The 27,438-nt window shown below is 36.7% G+C and overlaps 1 protein-coding gene across 1 annotated transcript; it reads right to left on the minus strand.

The window, feature by feature from the left end:
- Nucleotides 1–266: 266 nt before the first annotated feature.
- smc4 (structural maintenance of chromosomes 4) lies at nucleotides 267–27,362 on the minus strand. Its single transcript, XM_007258396.4, has 24 exons — nucleotides 27,190–27,362; nucleotides 24,818–24,975; nucleotides 23,590–23,783; nucleotides 22,044–22,235; nucleotides 21,015–21,191; nucleotides 19,280–19,444; nucleotides 16,805–16,932; nucleotides 13,088–13,228; nucleotides 12,576–12,726; nucleotides 10,451–10,615; nucleotides 7,055–7,288; nucleotides 6,743–6,928; nucleotides 6,447–6,608; nucleotides 6,112–6,337; nucleotides 5,939–6,018; nucleotides 5,701–5,853; nucleotides 5,307–5,433; nucleotides 4,672–4,861; nucleotides 4,271–4,415; nucleotides 3,150–3,323; nucleotides 2,662–2,844; nucleotides 2,143–2,375; nucleotides 1,674–1,857; nucleotides 267–625 (listed from the first exon to the last, which is right to left on the minus strand). The coding sequence occupies exons 2-24, from the start codon at nucleotides 24,960–24,962 to the stop codon at nucleotides 467–469; spliced, it is 3,894 nt and encodes a 1,297-aa protein (XP_007258458.3). The 5' UTR covers nucleotides 24,963–24,975; nucleotides 27,190–27,362; the 3' UTR covers nucleotides 267–466.
- Nucleotides 27,363–27,438: the final 76 nt, after the last annotated feature.

A 27,438-nucleotide genomic window follows, 5' to 3' on the forward strand; every position in this document is an offset into this window, starting at 1 on the left:
AAATAAAAGTGCACTTTTTAGAGACGCTGTGGAGTTAAACACAGCTGTAGTCTGGGGGAAGGGGCAGGACAACCAAATAATTACACAAATCTGGGTCCCCAAATGCACACACACACTGGTTGATGTTTCCAGTAAGATTTTTCACTTCATTTGTATAGAAATTAAGGGAATGGAACAATGTCAACATATATTTTTTACACTTATTGGTACATACTTTTTTCTGCTGGATGGGAGAAGTGGTCTCCAGAAAAAGCAAAAACAAATCATTGTACATCTTTATATAAACTTTAATTGTATAAACAGCAGCTTATTTAAGAAGGACAGTAAAAGAGGAAATAGGTTTAAAATTACACAGGAAAAAGAATAGTAAAAACAGTGCAAGTATGTGTAATTAAATTCATGGGAAAAAAGAAGACAGATGAATATGAAACACATTGATGTTATCATGACAATACTTATTTTATCCTCATGCAACTTCAACATCTTTGAGGACAATGGTTTTGGGGTTGATGCCAACATTCTTGGTGGTGTTGTGTGTCTTGTAGATGCCGATCAGACGGTCAGCCATCTCGAACATATTGTTCCTCAGAGAAATAATGATGAATTGAGCATTCTTGGTTTGCTCCTGTTAAGAAAGAGATTTAAAAAACAGAACACGTAATTGTTTTGAGGGACATTAAGGTTTTAACGTCTTGTAAATCAAATGCCTGACCAAGCTGTTGTCATTTGACCAGAAATGTCTAGACGCCTGATGAAAAACTAAATAGGCTTAACTAATACTAAAACTTTTACATACAATGGTTTTATTCTTTGAAACCTCAAAATACTTGACCAATTCAAATTCAAAGAGCACAATTCAATACACTAATGTTTGGTGGTGTAGACCTGAACGTGCATTTTAAAATCTAACTTTATTCCCTTTAGGAGACAAGACACTATACACATACTGGGGCCACTTAGTTAATTAATACGACTTCTTTATTTCTACACTCATTGGCCTTTTCTTCAGCTCCACTGATCATACAGGAGCACTTTGTAGTTCTGTAATTACAAACTTTAGTCCATCAGTTTATTTATTAATGTTAGCATCCTGTCACCCAGGTCTTCAAATGTTCAGAGCCCCATAGAACAGGTAGGTGGGTCATTCTTGGCACTGGCAGGGTTGGTAGTCGGTTAGTGTTGCACTGTTATGAGAGATTCAGACAGCAGTGCTGCTGTAGTTTTTAAACAGTGTCCACTAACTGGCAACTGTATAAGACCCTTGTGCCAGGGTCCTAGTACACCTAGTAGATACTGGCTGTGTTAGTAGTCCCACTGTATGCAGTTGGCTGGATATTTATAAACGATTCTCAGTTCAGCAGTGACACTGAATTAGGCACCTGCTCTGTGGGGTCCTAAACATTGAAAAACAGGGTGAAAAAGATAAAATATGCAGATAAACAGAAGGATTAAGTCAGCCAGTAATTATAGAACTACAAAATAATCCTAAAATCATTAGTGGGCTGGAAAAAAAGGACAAGTACTGCAGTAGAGTAGGAACAAGAAGATTACCAAACAAAATATTGAGTGAAGTCAGTCATATGCATTTACAAAAAGTCAGATGTTACCAACGAGAAGTTTTAGAGAGCAGTACGATTAACAATCCTCATCTAAAGACCACAAATATAACTCACATAAATGTAGCAGGCCACAATGGACACGTTCTTGAAGTCCAGCGCAGCATCTATCTCGTCCATGAAGTAAAGAGGTGTGGGCTTAAAGTGATGCAGAGCAAAAACCAAAGCCAGAGAGCTCAGAGTTTTCTCTCCTCCAGACAAGTTATAGATCTTCTTCCAGCTCTTTTTAGGAGGACGCACACTGATAACATAAAAGAACTTAGTTAACTTGCTGTCACATTTATGAGGATAAAAGACACAATGCACATTCTTAAATACGCCACGAATAGTTAAAAGAAATTGCATTGAAGATAAAAAATGTGCACATTCAACATTAGGTATTTAAAAAAGGCCCTTTAGATTACCAGCATCTGCAGGTCCTTCACAAAGACTTCAAAACTAATGATTAAATTATAACTAAACAAGGAATATCTGTCATGTAAATGTTTTCCTAATGCACTACACTTTGCATCACAGGTGTTCCCACCTAAACATGATGCCCTCAGAAAACGGGTCCAGGCAGTCCACCAGCTCCAGCTCTGCATCACCCCCTAGTGTCAACATCTGGTAGTTCTCTTTCAGCTTGTTGGTGATAATGTTGAAGCCAGCCATGAACTCGTTCAGTCTCTGCTTCCGCAAATCTTCACACCCTCGCTTGAAATCATCTCTCTGGGTGGTGATCTCATCCAGTTCAGCTACTCTCTGCAAATACAGCTCCTCCTGCACATTTACACACAAACATGCACAAAATATATATTGTGAGAGCAATAAAAGATTAGCAACATGGACTAAAAAAGTACAAAACAAATTTGTGTTGGATAATTTCCTTGCCTCATCAAAAACAACTGAATTAGAAAGAAAAAAAAAAACATTGAATATACAACACAGAACCTCTAGTGAGCAACAGAGGCAAAGGGAAAAAACTTCCTCAGAGCTTGGGAGATACCAAGGTTCACATGTACCTTGTAATATCAAAAGCTAATACATCAAGATAACATCCCTGTACCTTCTTTTTAAACTCTGCTATAGCTCCCAAGTTGGGCTTCATCCGGGCACAGCGGTCTTCCAGCAGAGCAATCTCATTTTTAATAACATCTGGGTTCTTAATGGCCGCCAAATCCTCTGGGGTCAGCTTAGGCAGTTCCTCTGCTGGTTTATCATCAATAGAATGCAGAACGATCTTTGTGGCCTGAAGAAAAAATATCAAAGAGTGACAATGCAGTAATCTATTTTTTTTATTTTTAAAATAAAGGGTGTGACCGGCAATTTATCTTCAGTCAGTCACAATAACTTATTTTTGGACGCTATATTGTTCCAGAAATAATAATTTCTGGAAACAATATAATTTAATGACCATTTAATGCCACTGATGCATTGACGATATAATAGCAATGTAATCCAATTACACAATTTTAACGAACAATTAAGCTTTAGTTATTAATAGTAGAAAGTTTATTCCACACAAAATGCTTCCATTCTAAAAATAATGCTTACCTCTTTATCCCAGTGCTTGCTCTTACTCTGGCACTCAGAAATAGCTGTGTCGATCTGCTCAACTTTCAGCCGGATGTTCAAGGATTCTTTCTGCAGAGCATGCTCTTTTTCCTGAACAGCCTTAATCTCTTGTAGCACTCCACGATGCTCTTCCTGCACTTCAGGCAGTGCCTCCTACAGATAAGACAAACCACAGGCACTGTCAGTAAGAGGTTAAGTTAAGCATTTATGGGAAAACCTAATAAATTATGATTAATGTGTGACATTTTTACATGTAGACGAGTTGTAACTACTTAAACTTAAAGTTGTATGACAAAGCAAAAAGAAGTAAAATAAATAAATAAATAAATCAAAACACAAAAACATTATAATAAACATGTCTAATAACTGTAGTTACTAGGGGTGTAACGGTATGTGTATTCTTTATGAATCGTCACGGTACTACTCATCCCCACTGCTATTAAGATGTGAAATTAGACAGGTCCCAAGCAATTATTGAAGTATTTTTAAGCACTTTTTTCAGTTTAGATCCTACTGAAAACTTGTATAAACATACAGAGGAGTGTAAAATAAACCACAAATATAATAAAATTCCACTGTTGTTACGAAGTTAATAAATGTGAGGCTATACAGAGCGCCCAGCCTCTCTATTGTTTTTACCACCAACTGTACCGAACCGTGGGGTTTATACCGCAGTATGAACCGAACTGTGAATTTATTTTCTGTTCTGTTACACCGCATTAATAATCCATGTAATAACATTGTAACTACTGGTGAAGTACACATTGTTACTGAATGATTACAGTTACACAGGTTAAATATATTACACCTTTGCATCAATGCCAGTTAGACAGAATATTTGTCCATATTGCCATGATAAAGTCTGAGTAATGACACTTAGTATTCAAACACAATCACAGCCCTAATTGCATGACAGACTAGAGCTGTAGGAGAAATACCTACCCTATTACACACAATAGAATACGGACAGTAAAAAAAAAAAAATGTATGCAATTACATAATGTGCACAGCCAGTAATTACATTGTTACTACATGGACTTAATGTGTAACTACAGTTACAAGTGGGACCAAAACTTTAATAAATCCCATGAAATCGGTACCTCAGCATCTTGGCAAGTCTTCATGATCTCTCCTGCTTGTTCCTCCAGTTTCTTTAACTGCTCCATTAGCTCCTCCATGAGCTTCTCATTCTCTTTAGTCTCTGTTTCTAGACGTTCAACTATTTCCTCAGACTTCTTTAGGTTTCTGTGTTGAAAAAGAGGAGGACAGATGAATTAGTTAAAAAATAAGCCAGACAGAATTTCCTTTTAACTCTTTTCTTGAAGTGCCTGGTTAATCCTTTGATTTATCTATAGGTGGATAATTCAACTTGTCAAAGTATGCACGGTCAATTAAGTCATTAACATATTTACTATGATGTTTCTCCAGTCATTGATATTCAACGTTTAACTGTTTAGAAGGAAAGGGAATTTAAATCAACCAGACAGACAGTTTCACTCACCTTCCTGCGGTCTTGATAGCCACTTGGGCTTTAGTAATAGCTGAGGAACATTCGTCCAGTTCTTTGTTGACCTTATCTAGTTTGTCCTGCTGGGCCTTCAGTTTGTGGCTGTTTATATCCACAATCAGGGTGTGAAGTCGCTTTACCTCAGCCTCGACCTTTCCTGCCTTGTTGGAGGCAGCCTCAAAGTCTTTAGGAAGACAAACATACGAGGGTTAATTTGTAGTTTTGTTAAACCTTGCAGTCACTTAAACTTCCTCTCTGTCTTGGAGAGCCACAGTGCTTCACAGTTCCAAATTTTCCACCTGTTCAGGGTTGAATCGAGGGCTAAAGTCCAGCATAGTTTGCTGATTTAACAAATGCTTCAACACAGCTACTAAACCTGGCACTTCAACAGGTGAGTTGAATCAGGTGTTCTTGAGCAGGAAACCACAGAACTGTGCAGGAATTTGGCCATCCAGGACAGAGTTCTCAACTGCTGGTCTAACTCATTCAGCTGAATTTAGCGGGCATCAGCAGACAGAATGTTTAACACTTGATTTTTAAAAAAAAATATGAATTTCGTTGTAATCTAGACTTTAACTTGTTTATTAAATTATACAAACAATAGTGCAATCAGATTTATAGTAACCTACTTTTCTTGAAGGCATCCAGGCTCTTCTCCATTTGTTTTTGCTTAGCCTTGTCTGGGGCAGCAGCGAGAACATTTGCTTCCAACCCTTTCATCTGAGACTTCATGAGCATCTCTTGCTCTTCAAGACTCTATAGAAGGAAGGAAAGAAAGAGGGATGATGATGATGCTCATAACCTATTTATGTCACTCTTAATAATGGTATCAAAGTATAGCTTCAAATAATTTGATTTGATTAATTTGGGGCTATACTACAGATTTTTACACTGTACAGACTTGCACGAAAGATGCAACCATTTCCCCCCCTAAAGGTGCTGAGAGAATACACATAGCAATCCTTTCCTTTTTAATCGGTCAGGGCATTTAGAGGCCCTTTTGAGGCGTGTATTTTGGCTAACCTGAATGCTGGCTGTGTATTTCTCCAATGTGTTCTTCATGTCTCTGAGCTCCCGTCTTTGTTTGTGCACCTTCTCCTCGAGCTGCTGTTTCCTCTGCTGCCAGCCCTGCAGCTGCACCACCTTCTCATTCAGTGCACTCTCCATACGGTCCAGCTACACAAACACGCAGAGTCAGATACACGATGGACCCAAAGACTGGTCTAATGTGGAACAGATGGAAGTGGGTTTGTGATCTCACCTGTTCCTGTGTTACTTCGGTGCCAATAGAGGAGCCCATTCTGCCTTTCATTACACGTCCTCCTCCTCCAGTCATGGTGCCTTTAGAGAAACAAAGAATTAAAAGATTTAATGTGTGCAAAAGAAGGTAAAAAAGTGTATTCTGGCATGTTTTTGACACAGAAACCATCCCACCAGACTGTTCGATGATCTGTCCCTGCAAAGTAACCACTCTCCAGCGTTTATCTTTCTGGAAGGCCACTCTAGTGGCTTGCTCCAGATCTTTAGCAACAAGCGTGTCTCTCAGGGCAAAGTAGAACGCAGGTCGGACGGATTCATCCTTCACCTTCACCATGTCAAACAACCGGGGAATGTTCTCAGGTGTGGAAATGGCAACCATATTTTTTTCCCAAACCTTCATCTAAAAACAAAACAAAGGAAACAAGGCTTGGTTTCACGATAATAATAAAATCTAATGGTTTTATTTAAAGCATGTTCATACAATGCTGTCCCAGTGATCATATTCATACCTTATCTAGACCAATAAAAGTGGCCACTCCGATATTCTGAGACTTGAGGAAAACAACGCATTTCTGGGCTGTGTCGATGGTGTCCACCAAGATGTTATCAAGCGAGCCACAGCTTGAAGAAATGGCAACATCATACCTCTCATCAATGGCCCCCAAGTCACCCTGGAGTAAAATCATATTCAAATCCTCTTTTACAATCAAAACGCAACACTCCAGATCACATTACATACAACAACAGACAAGAGGAATAAAATTACATTGTTATATGCATTCCACATATAAAACAAACATCTTACCAGGCGTCCAAGGATGCCAGGGATCTTGCCACTCTGTTTTTGCTGCATGAGGGCATCCAGCACTTTTCCTCTGCTGCGGTTGGAGGACAAAGAGCTTTTTGCCTCTTCAACCTTCTGCCTCAGGTCACTTACCACTCCCCTGGCCTCCCCATCCTGCCCAGAGATCTGTTCCAGCTCCTGTTCATCCTACACACACAGATTTGTATATCATACTTTAGCAATGCAATACGAAAAGTATTTACACAAGTTTTTCACCACTCTTTAGTTTTGTTTATAAAACAAACAAGACAAAAAAAATCCAGTTAGATTTACCTTCTTAAGCTCCTGCTCACACTTTGGTATTTTGACCTGCAAGTCTTTGATGGCAGATCTTCTCTCACGAAGTGTGTCAGCAGTGCCCTGCAAGGTCTCTTTCGCTTGGTTGAGCTGTGAAACTGCTGTGTTGTGTTGGCTAAGGTAGATGTCCAACTCTGACTGAGCTACATCCATCTGTGAGCGTGTCTCATTCACTGCCTTACTCAGCTCCAGGAGCTCCTTCTCTTTTTGCTGCAGGAAAAAAAAAGAAGAAGCAAGTCTGAACATTTGTGTCCATAAACTCAGAACTACCCAACAAAAATTTAAGGTGAAGATATAGAAACAACACACATCATACCGTGTTAAATTGTAATAGGTCAATTTGTTTTACATGTGGAGGTGGGGTGTAGTGTAATTATGCCATGGGGGGGGTCTCAAGCTTAAATTATTGTATATTTTTAGCTTTTGAGTTACAGTAATGTAGATTACAGGCTAGCTGATGACACAAACATTGCAGTCACCAAAATTTGCACAATGAATCTTATACAACTGTTGTGCAGATGTCAGCTAAGGAAATTCCCTTTTAAGACAGACTAAGATGTTACAATACAAAAAGAGCTTTCTTTTTTTCAGCAGCTGCAGTGGAAAGCCGGCCAGACAAAAATAACATCTAGCTACTGTGAATATCTCTGCTTCAAAGTCAGATCAGAACACACAAATAGCTGGTCAGTTCTATGAACCCTCGTTTGCAGAAACATAACTTCACTCTGTCCCAACAGGGCACACAGGCAGTGCAGTCAAGAATCACTTATCATAAGCCACAATTGGTGTTATGGCTCATATGGTATGCTGTGGACAAGCCAATGTTTGAGGACCAATCAATTCCTCAGGACAGGAAGGAAGTAATCTAGTGAGCTCAAGCTGCTCCCAGTTAGAGAAAGTTTACGCAGTCGATGCAATTTAGTTGGCCATGTGCTGTATTCTACGCATTAGTTCGTACCCGAACATGTAGAGGATGTGGAAGCTCAACGGAGTGGCAGATAATAGTAACTTCACACTGGTTCATCTAGGCCTGGACAATAATTCGATATCGGTATTTATCGCGATAAGAAATGTTTCAATAACGGTGATATCACTTTTGTGGTATATCGATATGTATTATGTACAGAATCTGTCACGGACAGGCGTTTTTTACTGGCGTCAGCTCGCCGCAGAGCCAAACACATTCAGCCCCCATAGCTGTGCTACCTCAGTGCGTGATGACGCAATCACACAGGCACGTAGCCAGATAGGCTAGGCTAGGTTAAAATGGCTAGGCTAGGCTAGGCTAGGTTAGGTTCAGGTCCGCTCCGCTACGCATCTAAAATGTCTCGAAACGGAGCCGGGACGAGCGGATCCAAGGCTAGGGTAGACTCGGTTCGGTCAGCCGCTGTTTCGCTCGCCCATTCGCGCGTCCGCTCACTCATCCGCGGCTCCGCTGGCCCAGCCGCGGGTCCGCTCGCTCATCCGCGGGTCCGCTCGCTCATCCGCGCCTCCGCTCGCTCATCCGCGCCTCCGCTCGCTCATCCGCGCCTCCGCTCGCTCATCCGCTCGCCCAGCCGCGCCTCCGCTCGCTCATCCGCGGCTCCGCGCGCCCAGCCGCGGGTCCGCTCGCCCAGCCGCGGGTCCGCTCGCTTGCCGCTTTGCTGCAAATTGTGCCGGTGAGTGGAGCCGACAAGCAGCGTAACGTTAATACATCTAATCTGTTCCACCACCTCAAGCATCTTCACTACATACAATATTTTCCTTATATTGACTGAAGCACTTTAATAGATTATGTTGAAACTAAGTTATTTAAAGTTTATGAATCCTTTAGGTTTGTTTATTTGACGTGGATATCATGTTGAATACCTCTTGTATTCTGACTAAAGCACTTTAATAGATTATGTTGAAACTAAGTTATTTAAAGTTTATGAATCCTTTAGGTTTGTTTATTTGCCGTTGATATCATGTTGAATACCTCTTGTATTCTGACTAAAGCACTTTAATAGATTATGTTGCCACTAAGTTATTTATAGTTGAAAAATCCTATAGGTTTGTTTATTTGACGGGAAAATCTTGTTGCTTTTATGTATATAAAGGCTTCTTGTATTATATATCCTAGTTAAAACACTTTTGTTTTAATCTGTTAAATTTGTTTACAATGAATAAGAAGCTCTGCCTCTTGTAATTTAAAGTTATTTTTATTTGTAATAGTTATATAGGCTTATGTTTGACAGGGATGTCATGTTATTATTTTGCTATATGCAAATAAAATTGAGCATTGATTTATTTTGACTACTTTTATTTCTAAAGTATTAAAGTTTTTGTGAAAGGAGGTTTCAAAGACTTAAAAAACATTTTCATACAGTAGTAGGTACAGATTTCCATTAGATAGATTGATACAAAAAGTGCAAATACACAGTTAAATAAGAATTTAAATTTGCAGTGCAAGCTGCAGAGATTGCAGGGATTCTTTTTCTGAGGCCTTCAAAGTATTTATCGATATCGAAATTATATCGTATCGACCGAAATTTAAGGAATATATCATGATATAAATTTTGGCCATATCGTCCAGCACTAGGTTCATCCAAACCTAAATGTCTAAACCAGTGGGCCACAGTGGTATTATTGCTTATTTTCTGTTTTGCGAAGTTAATTTTTTCCCCAATTAGCAAAAATTTAACATACAATTGTTGTCTAAAAATGTGACATTTTTGCAAATTAATTACATAAAATCTATCAATACTTGGTTTTGCATAGTACAGTCACATAACTGGCAAAGCTAGTTGGCTAGTTATGTTAACATGTGATTCTGACTGAAAGGTTATTCGTATTGTATGGTTTTTAACCATCATTGTTGTATACTGAGGCAACAAAATCAATTCAATATTTTTTTGAAGACCAGTGTGCTAAATTTGTAAAAGTTTGGAAACCCCTGGACTCAACAATGGCACTGCAGTTACAACTATTCTTTTCAAATCCGAATCAACAGTGTCAGCTGTTCCAGGTCATGTCAATGAAATTTATGGAAATATATTGAAATTGCTTAACCAGTGAAACACCAAAATCTCTGACTACATGCCAGAAATCCATCCAGTAGCCAGACTGCTTGCTCACACTTGAGTATTGCTTTGCTGCTCACAATAAGTCAAACATCAGCCAATGACCACATTGGGCTTAAATGTGGGCTTACAACTGCACATGGTGGGCTTGGTTGAAGACAGTAACACACCAAATCACCGATTTCCTTTTCCAAATTTTAAAGTTCAGAGGCTGTAGGAATGTGTCGATGACCACTTAGCAAACATACCTCACTGTATATCAACATCTGAGAGAGTAGCACAGGAGGCACTAAATAAAGTATCATGTACTATTAATTCTAGTGTAACAAACCTCTTTCTCATTCTGCAGGCCGCTGGTCTCCTCCTTAAGACTCTCCATCACTTGGGCCAGGGACTCCTCTTCCTTCACTTTCTGCTTCTCCAACTCTTCCTTTTGGGCAGAGGCTTCTGTAATGATCTTCTCACTGCTGGCAGGGACATTTCTCACCTCTTCCAACTGACCAAAATAAACATGAAAAATCTGGTAAACATCTGAATAAAACTAATGATGTATAAAAAGAAAAGAATCACTTTCATCATCTGTAGCTGATAACTTGAACTGTAATAAATTAAAGTGAAAAAAACAACAGTGACAAAGATGAATTGGGCAGACTGCAACCTATTATCCAATTTAATTTTGGGGTTGGGTTGGGATGAGGGAAAGAGGAAAATGGAGGACAACCCTACCCTGCCCCCTAACATCACAAAAAAAAAGAAAAAAAAAAAAAAAAAAAGAAAAGAGATGAAACTCTGAATAAAAATTTAAAGTAAGCAAGTGTATTATGAATAATTTGGATCTTTCTAATTCGATCAACTACCCAAATACCAAGACTTAAAAGATGCAATGGTGAGGTCACATGCAGCTGAGGAGACAACAGCTATATTTGATGAGTCAGAGAAACACTACTACTAGAGACAGTGTGCTTTTTTTATCCCTATCTCTGTCTGCTTCTTTCAGATTATAGGTGCCAGACAGCTGTGTAAACCCAGGTTTCCTGACAGTGGGTGGGTGGATGAGGTGGGAGAATAACAGGGTCATTAATATAGGCTTTATTTTGTAGGTAAATAAGTAAAAAGGGAAACTGGCTGCTGTGATTGTTACACAAAGCTATACTTCACAGGCATGCTACAGAACACTGCACCCCAGAGAGCGGGACTGCCCTGCCTTGACAACACTCCCCTCCTGCCTGCTCGCCTTCTTCCCCAAACATCTCAGGCATTTATTACAGCCAGATTATTTTGGCTTTCCGAAAGCCAACAAGGCAAGGGAACAGAAAAACGTGCGGAAAGCAAGAAGCATTAAACAAGTTATTTTAAGGAAAAAAAAAAAAAGTGGACAAGTAAAGAAAACTTTTACAGTTTGAGAAAACAAGGTCAGGGGTGTAAACCTGTGTGTAATCTCCCTGAAGTGGCACGTCAGATGGACAATCACGGAAAGGCACAAAGCCGAAACCTATAGTAGCCACAAGTTGTAAAACAGATTGCCTGTGGAGTCATAAACATGTTAATTTTGTGCTATATTGCTACATGTACAAGTAGAGGTACCTCCCGGGAGTAATTACCGCCAGTTTACCCAAAGGGAACTTTGTGAATTGAACAAAAATTGAGGTTATTACCACCATCTAAAACATGATTAACGGTGGAACCAAAAAGGCATGCAAGATAATTTTATAGTTCTACAAAATGAATGTACTTGTTTAACAGTGCTGCTGATGCATGCAACAAATTAACTTATGTAATGTAATGTAGGGGGAAATGGAGTTCATGCCTATGTTTTTATATGTTCTAGAAAAGCATATTTCAATGGTTCTTGTTTTGGTTGGCCTTGGCAAAAAAAAAAATAATATAAAAGTTGTCAGGCAAATGGAGCCGTTATAAAACACAGCATCACTATTTATTAATAGAAGCCAATAAGATGAATCTCATGAGGACTTTTAACCTTACAGGTAGACTCTTACCATAAAATTGCAAACGGACAAATGTTTAGTTGATATATACACTCTATAGACTAAAGTATTAGGACACATCTTACTCACTGCATACAGATGTTTCATTTAGTCTTGCTGCCACATGCAGTCTGCCTTTCTGAACATTAGAGAAAGTATGGAAGGTTGTAAGGAGCTCACTGAATTCCTGTAATAGGATGCTAAATCACTTGATAAAATTTCTTACCTCCTAGATATTTCAACAACTCCAACAACAGCTGTGAGTGGCATTATTAAAAAGTGAAATGTGTTTAGAAACCACATCAACTAATCCTTAAAGTCAGAGTGCTTAGGATTATAGTGCACACATGTAGGTAACTTGCTTACTCAAAAATACAAGACTTTCAAACCTGCAGGTAGATATGAAAGTGTTATGCCACTGGTATACTGTATGTGAGTGTGTGTACTTTTCATAATGCAGCAGGAACACACCTTCTCCTTGTCCTTCTGCAGCTGTTTGTGAAGTTTCTTGGTTTTGGTCTTGGTGTGTTTGAGCTTCTCGCGCACCTCTACATCCTGGAGGTCCAGCTGGGTGAATTTCTCCTTCTGGTTCTCAATGAACTTAGTCAGCTTGCCCAATTTCCTGTAGAGACAACACAACACTCCGCTGAGCTGAGAAACCTGAGCTCTGAATGTCCCTAAATTGCCATTTCAGAGAAAGAGGAGGGTGGGGTAATGAGCGTACAGGACAGGCAGTTCAACTTGTGCTCCTTTTAGCCGCGGGAATACAAAAGAAACAATGCTGAGAGGGGGACAATGGGAGCCAACTGATATACCAACTAAATATTTTGAGATGAACTGTGCCGTCCGCCCCCCAAATCCCCCCCCCTAAAGTATACACCTCTCACACATGCACACAATAATAATAATAATAGTAATAATAATAATAATAGATAAGTAACCCCAACCCTGCAAGCACAAATGAGTTAGGACCTCTTTCTTACTTCTCCACATTCTTCAGGGCCTCGTTCTTCCCCTTCATTTCCTCTGTGAGCTGGTTGCTTTTTTCAGTCAGTCCCTTGGTGTCCTCCTGGATCTGCTGTTTCTCTGCTTCCTTTTCAGCCACACGCTGCTGCAAATCATGCCTGACAAAACCAACACATGCATTTAAAAAACAGTGGAGACAATTCTGTGCAAAGAAGGGGGAGGGAGCGATTTGCTACAAGACAGACACTCATTGTTGCTTTTTTTAATTAGATATGACTTACTTTCAGACTACTAGTTCAGGAAAAACTAGCACTAGCATTTGAACACAAAAGACTGCAGTTAAGGCTTTTCCTAGAATATTTAAACGTTCGGTCTGTGGTGAAAAAGGACAAGGGGAAGGAAAAAGGGCAGTTAAGATAAGAGCCCTGCATAAACACAGTGGTCCAAAAAAGACAGCATAGACACAGACAAGAATTACTAGCTTATAATTTAAATTAAACAGTGCCAGGGGGAAAAAAAAGCTCTAACTGAACAATACCAAACTTAAATTTCTATTTAAAGAATACCTTTATATTAAAATCTCTTACAATTTTGAAACGTAAATTCCCCAACCAACTTCAAGCTCCTAGGCTTTGTTCAAACAGCCAGCCAAGTAATATTTTACAATTCTGATTGTAATCACATTTTAATGAACCTCCAAATGTTGTTTCAATTTGACTGAAATTTCATTACAACCAAAATTGTACAAATGTGTCTAAACTCGGGACACTGTACACAATTAAATTGGATATCAACATGCTTTTTGCATCACTTACAACACGACAAACGGCAACCTCATCAAATCCAAAGTAATGAGTTTACAGAATGGTTATACAGAGTGGTTTGTTACTGGCAATGCACTTATTACCATAGCAGTCCCTGCAGATACATTTGTGATGTCCAGACACACAAATCCGAACTCATCACTTGCAAATAACAGTGTGGACAGTCATTTCAACAGATCTGATTTGAGAAACAAATCCAAATTTGCCTCCAGTGTGAACAATGCTCTAGTTTTTGGGAGATTTAAGGAGCATCAAAAAAAGATTATCCTAACACTTGCTTTCTTTAATATACGTTAGGTCAGTCACAGCCACCGGTGCTGATGCAGCATCACAGAGCAGCCTACGTGCTAGGAACAACAACTCACTAGTGGTTATGTAGGGAGAGAGCACAGTGTACCCACTAACAGACAGCACAGCCAATATAATACTTCAATAAGGCATGAGCAAGGCAGTTCCTTCCTGTCTGGCACCTACAGGTTTAAACAGTGCTCGACCACTAGCCCAAACATAGGCTTTATTTTTTTAATTCTAAAAAGAAACTAAGTTCCAAAATCCACCATTTACAGATAAAGATATAAAAAGACGCATTATGGAACAAAAAGAATTTAAACAGCATTATAAAGGCTGCTTATACATCAAGTGTGTAATTGCATAGAGCAGTATTCTAATACAAGTTAATGTAAATAAATTGCAATTTGAAATTTAGAGAGCAGTTACATCCAACAAACCTACCAGACCACCATTTTTAAGAATGAATATATTAGACATTACAGGGATGATTGTGTCAGGAAATATCAGGAAACAGATGCCATTAATCACAATATTTTGCCCCCTTTCAACTAAATACTGTTACTTTCAATTTATAAGGGGGAGGGAAAAAAAAATAATGAGAAGGATAAACCGCTAAACTCCAACTAACTCCACATGAGTAAGATTCCAGTTTTACAGTCGTTGTAAGGTTTGTAACGTTTTGTATTTTTCATGATTGCGGCTATACTTAATGTATTAGTAAAAGTGTTGTGTATTGTCCATTTAAACAATTTCAATTCAGGACCTTATCTGAAGGCACTTTCAGGGCAGAGGCTAGATGTCTGCGACTGTAACCATGTGCTCTAAGATGACATGGCATGTGCAGTCAGGCCTGCTGATGGATGGCTTTGTTCTCAGGTGGAATCTGACACCACTTACAATCTGAAACTCAAGTCCAGAAAATAATCACAACACAGTCTGTTAAATCACTCTTATATATGCTTCAAAAGCTTACCGCAGCTTTGTGAGAAACAAATTAACAGCAGTTGCGTGTACAACAGCATGCAGATTGCCTTGCCATTATCACATGAAGTGTCTGTGACTTCAGTCTTCATGTCAATTGTTCCATTATTGTAAAATTGGCTTGAAACGTATAAGAGATCACATAAAAGCTTTAAAACCCAATATTAACCTTCGCTATGGGCTATTAAAATGTTCTGTATTCTCCATCTCGTTTTTAATTGGGATTTTTTTTTCTCTTTCATTTCCCTACACCCTCTAAAATAGTTTTTACAAAATTTTCTCAACCTATAAATAAATACTGGTATATACACAAGTCAATTAATATAAATAAATAAATGAAATTAAATATCCAATATAGCTTGGTGCAACATTTTAAATGCACATGATTTTAAGTTACAGACAGACCCCTTCTCCTACAAGTTTCCATTAGTGCATGTGTGTCAAACACAAGGCCTGTGGGTCACATTAGAGCAGCAGCACAATCTTTAAAATTCTCTCTCTCTTTTTTTTAAATAAAGATTGTAATAATTTGTCCATTTTTCTATACATTTGTAGCCCATTTCACAATTCACTGCACAACATATCAGATGATACAATGCAACTCAAATGGGCATTTTAACTCTTAACAGTTTCAGACAGGGCAGAGGTAGTGGCCTTTAGCCTAACTAGCTAACAGCATTTAGCACAGAACCAAACTCATTGAGTGTAACATCCTAAATTGCATGGGGAAAAAAAATCAAATTAATTTAGAACTTGAACCAGCAACACATCAATGTTTGCAACAAAAAGCTGGAAAATTAAGTTGCGTTAATAAAATTAGCTGTAATGGGAGCAATTCACAAAAAAAAAAAAAAAAAAAAATCATTTACACCTGTACGAAACTGTACTACACCAGTTAAATTGCCAAACACACTAGCCATGTTTTAGCACGTTCAAACAAATATTAACAATATATAAAGCTTCAAAAATATTGATTACATATACTTTATGTCCTCCCAGCTTTAAGATTTTAATGGGTTAATTTGGACAACCATGCAAGAAAAGGAAAAAAAAAAAAAAACTTCCATTTTGCAGAAAAATTCAATATTCTCTGAACATTATGTGATTGCTTTATATTATAAAATGATTTAAGATATAATTGCAATATTTAGAGAGAATTTTAACTGTGCAGGATAAGGCTTCTAAGAATACAGATTAATAAATAAGTGGGTTTATATGCAAAAACAGCATTTCTGTATTTTTAAAACATGAAAATATATTGTGCAGTCCTTATATAAAATACATACATATAGAAATAAATATTTACACACAAGAGTCAAACCACACAGCCATTACTACTAGCCCAGTAAAAACAAACAGTAGGATACGTAAACTAATCAGCAACTTCTTAGCACAAAGTTAAAACAAAAACGTTCAACCGTGTGGGCAGTCACGAGGCGGAACATAAAAGTGAAAACCAATAAACCGAAATGAGAGATTTATGGAATTTTTCACAAAAACAACCACAAAATACATTGACTTTTGTGTCACAGGTTTAACCTTAGCTTTGCATTCCTCTACAAAGTGTACTCAAAGGAAGTTCTATTTATTTTAGCTATATGATTTAATTATTTAAAAGGAGTAATTTATTGGTCTTACACATAGAACTGGCAGAGTTGGCTCCTCTTCTTGAACATGTCATTTTCCAAAGTGAGAAACTCTACCGCTTTGTTCTTCTCACCCTCCAGGGCATTTTTATCCTTCTCCACCATCTTCACACGATTCAGCTGCAAATGCAAGAGTAAGACAGACTTTTAAATACCCCTCATTTTAAATCCTTTACATAATGATTGTTTTAGTGTTATTACATTTAATCAAAAATAACAAGTTCTTAATAGTCTACATATTTACACTGCAGACCTAAAAGTTTGAACAGCTTTGTGATTGCCAAACACTTAATACTTTCTGCCAAGAACAAAACACAGGTCTTGAGACCTAAAAGAAAATTAATAAATATCAAGTAAATTATTATTATTATTATTATTATTTGCGGCCCTTGATAAAAATTCTGCTTATTGCTTTAAAGATTTCACATATTCTTCCAATTTTGCACTTCAGTATGGCTGAGCAATATGTACTCAACATCTGTATATTCAAAACTTGTGTATGTGCAACTTGATAATAATAAAAAAAGAATGTGGTTGGATGGATGGTTGTGGAAATAGTTTAGTTGCTGGACAGATGAAACTCAACAGTCTTGTGCAAATAATGCTAAAAAAAAATAATAATAATAATAATAAAATAAATAATAGCAGCATTATTATGACCATTTTAAAACAATACAGGGTGCAGATTAATGAATAAGAAATTCCACCAAGAGCACAACTATGCTATATTTATTATTAAAAATCTATATAGTACTTAAATATAGATATTAACTATTTAATTATATAGTATGCTGTGTTTCTGGTGTTAGTGGGATACATAAAATTATACTTGTTAAAATTTATCAAATCGTAATAATCATTTCTCTGAAGCATAGAAAGAGGAGTTCTGTCATATTGCCAAGCCATACTCTTTTACATAAATTATACATAATTCTAAATAAATAACTGCCTTTCTGTGCCAGTCAAAGTTTATATGCTGACCCTAACTTAAGAATCTGAGCATGTAGAATGCAAGTCATTAAAGAAAACCTCTGCATATCCAGCAAACAAACCTCACAGCACTACTCCCACTGCATGCAAACCAAAAACTAGCAGCTCTGCATCATAATTAAAATAATTAAATACATAAATCTTACCATCACTCAGTTTTTTTATTGCCGAAATGTTTTTGCAATTGTTCTTGGCAGACCAGAAAATAAATAAAAAGGGGAGCCCTTGTTGGCACAGTTATGACTATATGCACAGTGCCCTGATTTCCACAGCTCATCCAGTTTAAACTAGAATTACATACAATTAAAAAGCAAGTAAAAATAATTATATAATAATAAAAAAAAAACAGTTGGTGAATCAAGTCATATGATTCAATGCTTGATCTTTTTGTAAAAAGCTGACATGTAAAGAGAAAAGACATCCCTGAACTGAAAACTTCAGCCAAAATAAATAAGCCAAGACTGCACAGTCAGCAAAACTTAGTGTAGAGATTGTATACACAATATAATCACATAAATCAAACAATACAGCTGCATGGTTGCAATAGAAGAAAAACCTCAAAATAGTACATTCGGTACAGGGATTTAAGAATCTTACACTTTCAAACAGTTCTCCTAAAACATATGAATAAATAAATACTTAAAATTTTGAAAGTGAATGTGTGTGTGTGTGTGTGTGTGTGCTGAAATGGGTTTTTGGTGATGTTTTAAGGTAAGACTGACACATACACAGGACTAACTGCTGACTGGAATGAAATAAATATATAAAAATAATCCCATTACTCAGCTAAAGGGTCATGGAGCAATTCAGAAGCATTACATCAAAAACTGCCAATTTTCACTTAAAAGTTGGTTTAGTAACATTTTAGTAATTTACTGATGGGAACATTTTAGTCAGGTTTTTGCCAACTCAATTTCAAAAATAAATGTAAATATTTAATTATTTTAAATGGTATACTTATTGCCAAACTTCCTACATAAGAGCTGAAAATGACTCTTATTTCTTCTTCTATTTTAATTTAAACTTTACAATTTCCCCCAATGTCATATTTGTCTAGTCTCAAACGCTAATGATGATCACTTACACAAAGGACCTGATTTCTATTGGCATACATAACACTAAAAAATAGATATTAAACAAATCAAACTACAGCCCAAACTACTGGCAATACAAAGTATTTGATAATATAAAATGATACATTCGTTTTTCAGTGCCAGTTAAGACTATCCATTTTCTGCAAAATATGTCTGTCACTTGTGATGCAAATGACAAAGTATCCTTGAATCCTTGAAATTGACAAATGTAAAAAGTTTCAAATTCACACCCAAAAGTATCCTCTTCAAATAACAAATATCATACAAAAATATTTATAAGGATTAAACATCACATCAGTGTATATAATGCTTTTATATAATACTTTATAATGCAGACAAATCAGCTTCAGAGGTTTTAGCAGTGTTTGAGTGTTTAAGTTTACCTTTTCTCCTCTCTGTTCATTGAGTAGCTCCACTCGTCTGCACAAAGTGTTGATAGGCTCTTTGAGTCGGCAGGAGCCAATAATGTCCTCAAGGTATTCCAGCATACCTTCGTCATGCTCTGTCTGGCCTTTAGGCTTCATCATAGCAATCTGCTCCACTTCCCCCTGATGAAAAGACAGAGACAGACACACACACACAGACACACACCTTAGACTAATTCTATCCAGTTGCACAATTAAATGCATTATGGTTAATAGCCCCACCACCAATATGAATAATGCATAAACACTATTTCAAGTAGCACAACTGTTTCAATTAAATTTTATTTATATAAAGGTTTTACAACAAATGTCAGTATAAGAAACAAAACCATTACTGCTTTAACATTTTCAAATTTGAAAATATTCAATTTAGCATAAACTAGCGGAAACAAAAAAATTGAAAAAGAAAATATGAAGTGGCGAAACCAGAGTCAGGGTACCATTTTCAAGTTTCAGAATTGAAAACAAATGAATCAATCAATCAATCAATAAAAATCCACACACTGAAGCATAATGTATAGCCTAAATTCAGTAGAAACAGATATGATCAAATCAAACATGGACTTAAAAAAATAAAATAAATACATAACAAACAAACAAGAATAGATTAACATGGATGTACTTCTGCAGCCAATTAATCTTAATATTTGCTTTGAGAAATGAGAGTGTAAATATGGGAAGCAGCAGAACGCATGGACAAAATAATAGAACAAATAAAAAGGGACAAATATCCATAGGGGTTAAATAAATACAAATTGCTGAGACAAAATTAAAATCATGAGGATAACTAATTTACTTATATTAATATTATAAATTCTAAAATGCAGGTACAGTACATACATGATCAGCCATAGCTAATTTATGGGACTGCACAGTTTCCAACCAACTTCAAAATGAAAAAAGTCACACTAATGACTAGCAAAGAGAACAGACAATTACATGCCTATTGATGTAAAATCTTGCCATCGTCTTTAATAAATGAAACTTATTTTTATTAATATTATTATTTTACTCCACATAGAACTAGATCAAGACTTTATTTTCAAAGATCCCTCCTAACTTATCCTAAATCCCTTAAAATAAAAATTAAAAGATAAAAGAAATTAAGCTTTGGGGGAAAAAATGTAAAAAACAAAAACACACACACACACACACACAATTATAAATTAAATTATACTGAAAGATGTAGATATAAAAAATGAGGATGCTTGACCCTGCCTCACTGAAGCAGCACAAGTAATATTGGGGTTAGACTTTATTTTCTCACACACCAATATTTACGTGCTGCTGAAGTGGGGAAGGCATAGCAGAGAGATGTTGAACCCTGACCTTTCTGAGAGCTCCAATGACTTTTCTGTTACAGATTCCAAATGACCTTTTCCCTAGGTCCAGTGTGGCTCCGATATGCAATCCCTTTAAAACTCTAAAGCAGCAAATTATGGTTTGCACCTTTTCCACTATGTTGAAAACCATGATGCGCTGCTATAGTAGTTCAAGGACTGGAACGAAGTGTCCATAAGATTTGCTTGGTTCCACTTCCATTTAAATAAGCATTCTTAACTTATTTTTAGCACAGTGCCTTGCACTTCCATGTTGATGTAGAAGACAAAATATGCTAGTAAAAATTAACCAACTGGTTAAATAATAAAGTAATTGCTGGGGAAAAAGCTAAAATGAAGAAATGTTTTTTTACCTGTAGAATAAGAAATCTGTTGTGGTCAAGGTCAATGCCATGGCTACGAAGCACTGTCCCAACATCTTTAAAAGTGGCCTTTTTGCCATTGATGTGGTAGGCTGAGGAATTATCTTTACCGGCTGTTCTTGAAACATGGAACTTGCTGTTGGGGATGACATCGTAGTCATCTCCTTCCTGAAATGGGGGGAGGGGCACAAACAAACCAGCTTAGCTTCTCAGCAGACACACAAACACACACACCTAGAGATGATACAAAATTATAATATCTGCTTTAAAAAGGAAGTAAAGAACTGTGTATATTATAAGCCATTCTCAGGACATATACCATAATCCAAAACACAGCAGTTGGTTCTGGATAAAATATGCTGACATGCTAAAGCAGAGAGAGAGGAAATACCTTCATCCCAAACACATAAAAAGGCTAATAATATTATAGATATAAAAATAATAAAAGTAGTATGAAGTGTGAAATTTAAAGCAGTCTACAACACACAACTACACCACATTTACAATGCATACAGATTTGGATTACTATACTTAGTTACACTGCACTACACTGATGTTCGTGTACATCCACAATTACAGGCACTAAAATAAATTGCTTCCTTACAAAATATACTAAAAACAATTAAACAAACATATACAAACTAACACCACACTCTAGCACCCAAGAGTAATAAATAAATATAAATTCACATTAGGAAAAAATATTTCAGTGAGTACTAAAATACTAAAAAGAATATGAACAAAAAAACACCAATGTTTTCAATGTGTAATTTCTCTACCAGAAATAATAAAATAAAAATATAGAATATCAATAAACTAAAAGACATCCAGCTTTTCCAACCAACTTCACTAATATTTGTTGAGTCAATTTCCCATATTAAATTAAATTACACTCCACATGAAACAACAGAATGCAGAGGGTGTGACAAGCACAAATAAATATATTTACAATATACTTCAATAACAATGTGTGTTTCCTGAAAGCAATTGTGTGTATTAAAAAACAAATATTTATTTTACCTTATCAACAATCTTCTGGAAGTGCACCTCTACAGTGCAGCTCTGGATGTCCTTGTGCTCATCAGAACTGTGAATAAGGACAGACAGCTTTTTGGATCGGATTTTTTGAGCTCTGTATCCAAACACAAAGAGCATGGAGTCGATCACATTGGACTTTCCACTGCCGTTTGGACCAATAATACAGGAAAACCGCTGCAAAAAGGATAAAAGCAAATGGGTTAATGTCACATTTTAATTTTACACAACTGGGAATGATGACAGTTATTAAGAAACAATAGGTGCAAATATTTGTATGCTACATACAAACAATCCCCCTGCAAACACAACTAAAGTAGTGTAAAAAGCAAATCTTAGTATATGACTTTTTTTTCCTAAGACTGAAAGAAATATCAAAGAGAACACACCAAAACACATACAAACACTATATAATTAAGGGTAAGGTGCAGAATGACAAGACAAAAATCAGATTGGTTGTAAGTACCCCCCCCCCCCCCCCCCCCCAAAAAAATAAAAAAATAAAAAATAAAATAAATAACGATTAGGTTAATTTTTGGGTTATTTCTAATGTCATTACTTAGAGATGTTCACTTTAATTATGTTTAATTCCTTGCATAATCAACTGAAACAACTCAGCTTAGAAATAATGTAAATAAATAAAAACAATAATAACTATAATAATAACCATAATAATAATAATTCCAATATTGACTAATTATATAGAACAACCACTATATAGTAACTGCTTAGAAACAAGCAACCTGGACTGGAGGTCAGCCCATTATAAAATTATACAATTCCCTTCAAATTGTATTTCCCCTCCAAAATATTGTGGCACAAGCATAGTGTTTAATCCAACATTCAAACTGAACAAATAAGAGATAATTACATATGATACACTTCCAATTAAAACAGCAGCTTATAATATAAAGTATACTGATTGTATATTTTTGCCAGATCTCTCTTACACAACACACACACACACCACTATTTTCACCTAACAAAGTTATATTACAATGTTTCTTACAATATTCCCACCTAGATAAAAACATCTGAGGAAATAGTTTTAAAATATGTATTAAATTTTACACAAATGATGCATAGTAACACTGACGAGCACAAGGATTTTTTTTCTAAATTTAAAAACATTGGATAATTTCTTCCAACAATGATTTTAATAGGTTATGTATATACACCATGACAAAAAAGTTTCAATTCTTAACATTTTTTTTTAAATATGCCTACCAAATATTAAAAGCCTAAATAATCACAATTGAGAAAACAAACAATCTTCACTAAAATGTAAAAATAAATAAATAAATAAGCACAAACAAAAATACAGTAAAATAAATAAACCAACTTGACCGATTCAGTGTTCTAAAAACAAAAATTCATAATGTCAAAAGCTGTTAAAATAATGTGATACTAGCAAAAAAAAAATATTCTAGTTCACTACAATTATTACAATTACTTAGCCTAATATAATGTGATCAGGATTAATTGACACTCTTCCCAACTAAATAATCTCAATCAGGGTTCCTTGTCTTACCTTGTGGAAAGGTCCCAGAATCTGCTCCCCAGCGTATGATTTAAAATTGCGATTGACGATGTGAGTGATCATCAGACGAGGAGCGCCCGGTTCATTGGTCATCGCTGGGGGCGGGGGTGGAGGGATGCTACCGAGGATCTCCTCCAAACTTCGATTATCCACCACTGCCTCGGCAGGCTCCCCGGGAGCTGCATCTGGACAACAAAAAAGGGGTAAACGGTGGAAAAAAAGTTCACATTTATTCAAAGAAGTCAGTCATTCATTTCAGGTGGGGGCATAAAAGAGTGGGGGAGGGGAGAGTCGGAGCGAAGAAAAAGAAAAAAGAAACAAAAACAAACAAACAAACCGTAAAAGCTCTGAGCTCAGAGAAGAACAAAGAACTGGAGGGACTGGAGCAAACTTCAACTGAGTTGTTTACTGTCCACTCTGAATAAGGGAAAATCATTAAAAATAAATGACACTTGAGACGCTTTAACAGCACGTAAGCGATCAAAGAGGGGTGAAATTTCGTTGTTATTATAGCTGGCTACGTGTTGTTGCTAGCAAAAGAATGAGTCGCATGTGTTGGTATATATGGACGAGAACAATATATCCTAGGTAAACAAGTCCCCTAGCTAAAGATCATAAGAAATGTATTCAGGGAGTTATTAAGACCAGCCTATTACACAGCAAGCTGTTCGGTAAAAACGGTAAAAGTTAGCAGCCTGTTTGCTAACTGACAACTTTAAGCCTCTTTTTCCAAACCGGACAAAAGACGCACCTATCAAGACAGATTACACTAAATTGTTAGTTCACGAATAAGATGGAGACAGAAACTTTATTAACACGTTTTCGTTCAAAACAAAACAAAAAAATAAAAACAAGTTAGAAAACACACAGAAAGAAGATATACATAGAGAAGGGGTACAAAAACTTCTGTAGAATAAGGACAGCAGAGCTAAGTTAATGCTTTAGGTCAATTATTTAAAACTTGTCCCAACAAAAACAACACTACTAAGACTCCTGTCTTTATCATTTCAAACTAAACTAAAAACATAAAATATACCAGCTTACATTGCATACGTCCATATTAATATTAAAGCAACTATAACAACCACAAAAATAACCATATAACTATAAACTCACAAAAACACGCGTCCAAAAATACCATACGCGACACCCAGAGTAAAGACAACCTTAATATGTTGTTGCCAAAGAGCAAAAAGTAGAGCAATCCTTTGTTTCTTACCATTAGTGTTGGGTGCTGGTGGCAGGTCTTGGTCACCCGAGCGAGCTTCTTTAGTGGGGGCTTGGTGTATCTCCTCGTCAGAGTCATCCTGAGACCCTTTTCCTCGTTTAGCAGCAGTGGAGGACTTGGTCGTTTTTCCTGGCATGATTGGCTAAAATCTGAAGGAGAAATTGGGCAGGGGTCAGTAATCATGGCTAGCTTTAATAGATCCAACCCGGCCTGAATCGGTGACTCGGTCCAGTGTAGCCGGTGCTCATCATTATGATCATCATAATCATTCTCCTTCATATCCATCTCCTCTCCAGAGTAAAACAAAAAATCAATAATAAATAATCGAGAGTATCCACACGACGTTGATTCAGGTTACTTGGTCTTTTTGCGATGCATTAAACTCCTCGACTACTTCCAGCAGCAGCATGAATGAGACCGATATGTTAGCTAGATAGACTTGGCTGGACCTGTCCTGTCTTTGTTGTTGTCAGAGGTTGGCAAGCCTGCCTCCGTGTATACGCTGTAGTAACGCGAGTTAGCTAGTAATTCACAAAAAAAAAAAAGCGTTTAAAGAATAATTAAGCATTGACGTGAACATCCACCGTCTCCAACAGTTAGGCGAATAGCTGTTCATGGGTTAAAAATATCTTAAATAATAAAAAAGCCTAGTTTAAAAAGTAGCTTTGGTTTAATTTGATATTTCCCCGCCGAATATCCGTAAAATAAGCTCTAACGTATTTTCTAACGCTGACGATTTGCACGGTGGCCAACTAGCTAGGTTAACTACCAAACACCAAAGTTTCACTGCTCACACACACAAAGCGTCAAGAGTTGCCCTGCACTAGCACGACGATGAAAAAAAAAATGGTGACGTTTCTCTCTGTCAACAACGAGCTATGAGACGCGAAAGGGCGAATTGATGCTGCCAAGGCGAACTACATTTGTTTCTGCTAATAAAAAAAACTAACGTTATCTTGTTTAAGTGCAATTACACATTTATACAAGCACCTATTATTACACTAGATATTTTTTTATTTATTATTGATTAGTGGCGCCAATCTGCATTTAGACTAGTAGTTAGTTAGCCAACTAATCCTAGTTAGTCACAAATAGACAGACTATAATAGCTAGTTTGCTAACTAGATAAAGAGTGAGGAAGATAGTATATAACGTTACAACTACACTAGCTAGCTTGATAAGTTAACCTACCTACCTACATAATATGTCCAATATTTTTGTGTACACACCATCTAATGAACGCCAGCTAACTACATGCATTGGTGGGTTTGACACACACAGCCTGTCTAGTCCCTTTAGAGAAACACTGCCAATATAGGAAATTTAACTAGCTTGAACTCCCTGGGGTAGATAAACATGAACATGCTGGCACTATGGTAGCTTAGCTACGTTAACTAAAAAGTTATCGTAACTAGCTATAAAGCCCCCCCAGCATTAAGCTGTGAGGCATTGGAAAACGGTGTTGTCTGGAAGAATTATTGTGCTCCATCCAATACTTTTAGCTAGCAAGGTTAGCTAACTAGATGTAAGGAGCCCGAGTGTTAGGTTAACACGTGTATAGTTAACTAGCTAGTAAGCTAATTTAGGTAATCTAGCTTTAAATTAACAAGGGTTAAAATATAGCTTGTTTTTTTAATAACTTAACGCTAAATTAGTTAATCTAAATAGTTAGGATATGTTACGGAGTTGTAGCAAGCTATCTAGAGCGACGTTTTATATAGCTAACCTAGCTAATATATCCGATATTTTGAATCGTATTTAAAATACATTTAGTAACCTAGCTTAGCTAATGTAAGTTAATTGTTATAACGTTAGATCCAAATGAAAGTATTAGTTAGAAAACAAATGCAATGAAAACCTTAAACCACAACACAGCGTGGGAGTAACGTTATTAGATTAATGTTTAAATGTTGTTTTCTGCTTACATGTTCCTAATAACAAAAAACGTGAATGCTAACTAGCTAGCTAGTTGAACCAAATTAATGTTAGTTAACCTAGCTAGCTAACGTTAGCCAGCTCGCGTTAGTCTAGCTTGTCAGTTAACAGTTACATAACTAGACAGCTAAGTTAACTAACGCTATTTTAGCTAGTTTTGCTAAGCTAGCATTAACTAAGTTAAATGTATTTCGCTCGTAAGTAAAAGTTATTTAGCATAGTTAACTTTTTAACATAGTTCCTGTATGTTGATTTATGTCTTAACGGTTGACTATTTGCACGTGTATACTATAAAAATGCAGTTAATAGTCTACTTCCAGCTTTACATTAAAATCAGTCTGCCGTCAGTCAGTGATATTCCCCCTAATAGCTGCTGAAAACAATACTGCCTCTCTAACAAGCTCCGTGACTAAATTAAAACCGCTTACCTCTCAGGTTTGAAAACGCTCTCCTATGTAACCCAAACGTGTCGACTGCCTAAAAACGCGTTTGTAATTTTTAAATATAAAAATAGCATAAATCCGAGCCCGTTTATTTTCGCTGTGATGAGGAAAATCCAACTTGAAAATGGCGCCTAAATTCGTTACAAACCCGCGCAAGGCATCATGGGAGCCTGCGCCGACTTCAGTGCCCAAATTCAAACAGAAAAGTGCGGACTGTGCCAATTGTCGTGTTCA

This window comes from Astyanax mexicanus, chromosome 4 (genome assembly GCF_023375975.1).
Source record: "Astyanax mexicanus isolate ESR-SI-001 chromosome 4, AstMex3_surface, whole genome shotgun sequence".
NCBI lineage: Eukaryota > Metazoa > Chordata > Actinopteri > Characiformes > Acestrorhamphidae > Astyanax > Astyanax mexicanus.

Excerpts from the sequence above, each read along its gene's own strand:
- smc4 (XM_007258396.4), bottom strand. The coding sequence starts at position 24,962 with ATGCCAGGAAAAACGACCAAGTCCTCCACTGCTGCTAAACGAGGAAAA. Across the intron at positions 23,784-24,817 it reads ACCAGCACCCAACACTAATG|ATGCAGCTCCCGGGGAGCCT; the intron begins GTAAGAAACAAA and ends TTTGTTGTCCAG. Across the intron at positions 7,289-10,450 it reads GCCTGCAGAATGAGAAAGAG|CAAAAAGAGAAGGAGCTCCT; the intron begins GTTTGTTACACT and ends TTTTTCCTGCAG.